General features: G+C 40.7%; 1 protein-coding gene across 2 annotated transcripts in view; it reads right to left on the bottom strand.

The window, feature by feature from the left end:
• Positions 1-1,354: 1,354 nt before the first annotated feature.
• LOC143276208 (neuralized-like protein 4) overlaps positions 1,355-5,647 on the bottom strand; it is a 9,305-nt gene continuing 5,012 nt past the window's right edge. For both annotated transcript variants that reach the window (XM_076580661.1, XM_076580662.1), the window contains exons 3-4: positions 5,018-5,197; positions 1,355-2,874 (exon numbers count right to left, since the gene is read on the bottom strand). In XM_076580661.1, the coding sequence (XP_076436776.1) occupies positions 2,827-2,874; positions 5,018-5,197 (228 nt within the window). In that variant the 3' untranslated portion in view covers positions 1,355-2,826. The remainder of the gene's footprint in view (positions 2,875-5,017; positions 5,198-5,647) is intronic.

The raw sequence follows: 5,647 nt of genomic DNA, 5'->3' as shown, positions 1-5,647 counted from the left end.
AGGCAGCCAGTCTTCGTGCTCTACCGGCGACCCGCGTCTCCCGACAAGTCAGACTCGCCACCAGCGCAGAGGGCAACTGCAGTTCTGAACCACCACCGCCGCTCCCACAAGGTCGTTTGGCCAAGAGCTGCCTGCCATTTCGACGGTGACGTAAATGCCAGCTATGACGTAAAATATAGACAATATGTCACAGATAAAACACGATGCCATACTCTCCCTATTCTGTTGGCAGAAACTTTTGTTAAATGACTTTCATTGGTTCTCTCATTTACCTTGCTCAAAATGCCTTTTCTTCTCTTCGGTTTCACTTATAAGGTATTGTTATTGTCAAGGAACTTAGAATTCTTTCCCTTGATAAAGTTCACCTGTCACCTATTATCCCCCCATCTTTTATAACTGTTCTGCTTTGATCATCAAAAACTCCTTAAATGTTGCATGAAAACTGAATTAGCAGGGACAGAAAGGTTGTGGCTGCCTATCTGGACAGAGACAGAGCATTTGTGTTGGCAGAAAATAACCATGCTGCATGTCAGTAATAATTAATTATTCACGACATCGGTAAACCAATTTTCATGTAGCTTTTTAGGAGAGTAATTAAGAGTTATTCTCTTTTTCAGCGTTTCATTCATTCAGGAACAAAATGGTGATCACTTCTTCAAGTCGTCTGGAGTTTTTGCTGATCCACTGGGGCAAAATACTCTTGACACTTTGAGAGTGTCAGTGTACGGGGGACATTCATTTTCAGAATTCTTCATCTTTGTTCGTGGGCTGCAACTCCCACATTCACTTGATTATACACGTTCATCTTTGTTCGTGGGCTGCAGCTCCCACATTCACTTGATTATACACGTTCATCTTTGTTCGTGGGCTGCAGCTCCCACATTCACTCAATTATACACGAGTGGGCTTTTACGTGTATGACTGCATTTACCCGCCATGTAGGCAGCCAATTCAGATGCGTACAATAACACAGGTTTTATCTGTGAATCAAAGAGTTTAAAAAACACGGTTCTGTCCATATTGCCAAGACTCCACATTTTTCCCATGATTTCAACCACCCTCCCCTTTGCCCTGACAGCAATCTCTTCAAGCGCAGAAACGAAAGATTTGGTAGACAGCTTAAAACCCAGATGTCTATAATTGTTAAGAATTTCCAATTTATTCTCCATCATAATACCACTTTTCTGCTTTAGACAGATGACTACCCTCTCTGCAAACCATTATTTTTGTTTTATTTAGATTTACCAACAGTCCAAGACCCTGAAATGCTTTTTTAAGATTATCTCATCGATTTTCTAAACAAGCTGGTGACGATGACAGCAAGGTAATATTATCTGCAAATAACAACAGAAGATAAGATAGGAATAACTTTATTAACTGATAAAGAGAAATTACAACAGGTGCCGCAAAACAAACATAGACAATCACTCAACACAAAAACATAAACATGACTTATTCAAAAAGAATCAATAACAGTAAGGCATTAATATAAAAAACTATTGCATATATTCACTTAATTCAAATGTAATTAATCATTATTGTAAACATATTGAAATACACCAAGGCAAACACTGCATGTATTAAATTGCACATTAATTAAGATTACTTTAGCATTACAAGGTAATTATCAGTATATCTAAAGACACGAACACTGCACAATTTCTATCACACATTCATCCTGCACACTGTCACACACATTTAAGTAAATGATTATCTAAGAAATTTAAACAAAGTGCAATCTGTTATGCATGCACTTTCACACGTACCCGCATGCAAACACACACACACACACACACACACACACACACACACACACACACTACATACACACACATATTGTGACACACACATGGATACATAGTTCTCAGGAATTTAAAAGGTGAATTGAACGTGGTAAAAAGGTCTTCTGGGCTCTGGATTTTACTTTAAACGTTCTGTAGCGCCGTCCTGATGGAAAATTTTCTTGCAAGCCTGGCAAAAACTGAAAACTTAGTTTTCCATTTTCATTCACCTCGGCAGCATTTTCAGAAATGAAAAGTGAATAAGGCAAGGGAGATAACAAACATCCAGCAGGGCAATCAAAAAATTCTGAAACACATGGCCCCCATCAGACACAGGACTGAACTGCACTGTGCATTGCTTTTAAAATGCAGATCATTTTGGTTGATGTTTGTATCTTGTGAAGTACTACCCATACACGATTACAATCAAGTGAGTCTAAAGCCTTATGGTAATCTACAAAAGCAATACAGAGTTGATCCACATAAACATTTTTGGATCATACTACACAGGGTAAAAATATGATCGATCGTAGAGCAGTTTTTCCTAAAACCAGCTGATTCTTCAAAGATGTTACCTTCATCTTCAGGCCAATCATACAGTCTCCTATTTAGAACTGATGTAATTACTTTACTGATGCTACTGTGTAAAGAAATGCCTCTTTAGTGTTCAGGGTTGTTGGCATCGCCATTTTTTTTTCAAAAGTGCAATGAAGAAAAAAAGAAAGGAAAAGGTAGCGCTGCATTGTGGTGATGCACTCTACTTGGGGACAGCAGCCTGAATTTCACACAGAAAAATCTGTTGTGATAAAAAGCAATACAATACAATACAAAACAATACAATACAATACCAACTGTCTCCTTTCACTCCCTGGGTCTGTTTTCCAGAACACACTGTGTCCTAAAGGCGTTATTTGCTGAGCCAAGCGGTGCACAGCGCTGACCACGTCAGATGTACACAACACACGACACACACGGTGCTGGCTGTGAAAACAGGATGACGCAGTCTGAAGCGTTACAGCAGGGTGGTCCTTCACGGCCTGCTGAGCTATGGCGTCATGAGTTCTGGCACCTGTCTCACTGGGCGTGCCGTCACCTGCACACGCGGCAATCAGCACATCACTGATATCATCATCTTACATGAACAGACTATACACAAATAAACGAACGAAGCACGTCGATGACTTGGAAACGTCACAGTTAACTACCCAATGACACAACAGTGTTCCGTTACAGTGAAGCAATCACTGATCCAGACACACTCAAACCAGGCAATCAACATGGAACATGACAATGACAAAGTCACTGACCTGGAAACATGATATCTCAGTAATGGTGCCTGGTGGGTAAAGGGTGGAGATTTTTCCCATCTCTCAGGTCAACATATGTGCAGACCTGCTTGTGCCTGAACCCCCATTGTGTTTGTACAGACTCAGAAGATCAAATACGAACGTTAAAGCTCCTGCAATCCATGTCAGCATTCTGTGGGTTATGGAAACAATAATATACCCAGCATGCACATCCCCTAAAACAGAGTATGGCTGCCTAAATTGCGGGGTAAACAAACAAAAAATGTGACATATCTGTGTTGCTTGAAATCTGATTGAATGAGACGGGAAATGAATGATGAGTGCCCAAAGGCAGCCATCAGTTGGCGCTACCCAGGTAGGCAGCCTGTTGTGCAAATGACCCCATGATTGTAAAGCACTTAGAGCTTGGTTTCCAACCAAGGAACTCAGGACAGGCACTATATAAGAATCCATATCATTCATCATAATTAGGTTGCAAAGGGAAACATTCAACTTTGGCTCCAGCAAACAGGAGGTTAAATGGGTTAAAGGTCCCATTGCCTTGTACGGCCATCAGGGCATTGAACTCACACCCACTGTGTTCAGGGCTCGGCACAGGAAGATGGGGCCCAATCCTCTCCTTCCACCATTTGGGGTTAAAAATAAAATTAAAAAAATAAAATAAAAAAAAGAAGAAGAAAAAGAAGAAGAAGAAGAAAGAAAGAAAGAAAAAAGAAAAAAAAAAGCCTGAGCACAGATTCGAACCCGGCAAGTTCGGGTGGGAAGAAATTGTCTAACTCAATGCACTATTGTGGTCCATGAATGACATTCGAATATTAACATTTAAGCATGCTTTTTTTTAAGGGAGATAAATCGATTGTGGTATTTGAAGTGAGAACGCTGTTTGAATCGTATTCTTTTGGCATTTAAAAAATCTTTAAGGGCAATTAAGAATTCTTTAAAGTCTGCAGCAAAGGAGACGTGGCTATCGCGGCAATCACACTGCAACATTCTGCCATTTTTCTCTGGATCCAGATAGATGTACAAGTTCAGTTACACTCACCGGGAAAGTAAGACACAGTCGATTCAATTTCTCTTTTATGTTCATTCTAGTTAACTGAGTATCCACTTTAAATTTAGATTCATATGCAGTAAACATGTCGATGATGTAGTCTGGGTCACTGTATGTGTTCTGTCCAGAATTTGTATTTCTTTCCATTTAATTGTGAACAAGAAAATCTAGGTCCCGCCATCCACTCACTAAGCATTGCCAATGCCACTGCAACTGGGATTCGGTAATATGGTGTTTTGGGAATCCCGGAAATGGCCTCAGTGAAATAAACCGTTAATGATGCGGGAAACACGTAATAATTCGAGAGACTTACAAACTCTTATTGGTATGACTGTGAAGATTTTTTTCCTACAATTTTTGAGCCAAATTTGGTATTGAAAATGGCAATGTTAAAGTTTACCATGGACACACAGACATACACAAACACACACACACACACACACAACCAAACACACACAACCAAACACTGGGTTATAACACAGATTCACTTTGTTTACACAAGCGAGTCAAAAAAAAAAAAAAAAAAAAAAAAAAGGCAGTCAAGGTGAAGCGACACTTCTGACCCTTCATTTGCATATGACCTCACATGCACACTGGACGGGAATGGCTCCAAAAGTCACTGAGAACGGTGTCATCACTACACTTCCACTCTGTGCGTGGTTTTTGCAGTTTCTACTGTAACTATTCTTGGGCTTGCCTACACAATCTGGAATTTTCATCCCAGTGATCGCAGGTGGTAAAAAAATGATGGAAAAAACTCTGCACAAATTTGCACCATTTTCTGAATGAAACGATCACACATAGACAAAGTACATGCTGTCAACATAGGCAAACCAAACCAAACCAAAACAAACAAAACACAAAAAGCCATTTCCCACCTGAGTGCAGCGGGAGAACAAGTCAAACATGAAGTGACAGGGGTCAGGTATGGTATCAGTGGTGACAACACCTTGGTCCTTTCCATTGACGTACAGATGCAGACGTCTGCTGGAGTCCAGCGCCACTCCCAGCTGGGTCCCTGCCATGACATTCTTCAGCACTGACCACATCCTAATCACCTGTAACAAACAAAACAGAGCACACCTGTTCCTTGGTAACGATTCTTCAGAACAACAGTACTGTCCATTGTTTACATCAACCCACATTCTAAACACGTGTAACAAACAGAACAGAGCACACCTGTTCCTTGGTAACGATTCTTCAGAACAACAGTATTGTCCAGTGTTGATATGAACCCACGTCCTAAACACCTGTAAAAAAACAAATGTGATCACACCAGTTCCTTGGTAACAATTCTTCAGAACAACAGTACTGTCTACTGTTGACATCAAAGCAGCAGCACCTGTTCAAAGTGTATCACTGCTCCTGAACATCTGTCATGTCTTGTTCCTCACTTGCTGGCAGCCTGTGTACTGCTTGTGACTGTTTTCTTCTGATCATGGAGTGTGTGTGTCTCCAAGGAGAAGACAGGTGTTTCTCAATCACGTGGAGCGGTGGCCTAGTGGTAA

Source organism: Babylonia areolata, chromosome 31 (genome assembly GCF_041734735.1).
Source record: "Babylonia areolata isolate BAREFJ2019XMU chromosome 31, ASM4173473v1, whole genome shotgun sequence".
In the NCBI taxonomy this organism is placed as follows: Eukaryota; Metazoa; Mollusca; class Gastropoda; order Neogastropoda; family Buccinidae; genus Babylonia; species Babylonia areolata.
This window is presented reverse-complemented; position numbering and strand designations above follow the sequence as displayed.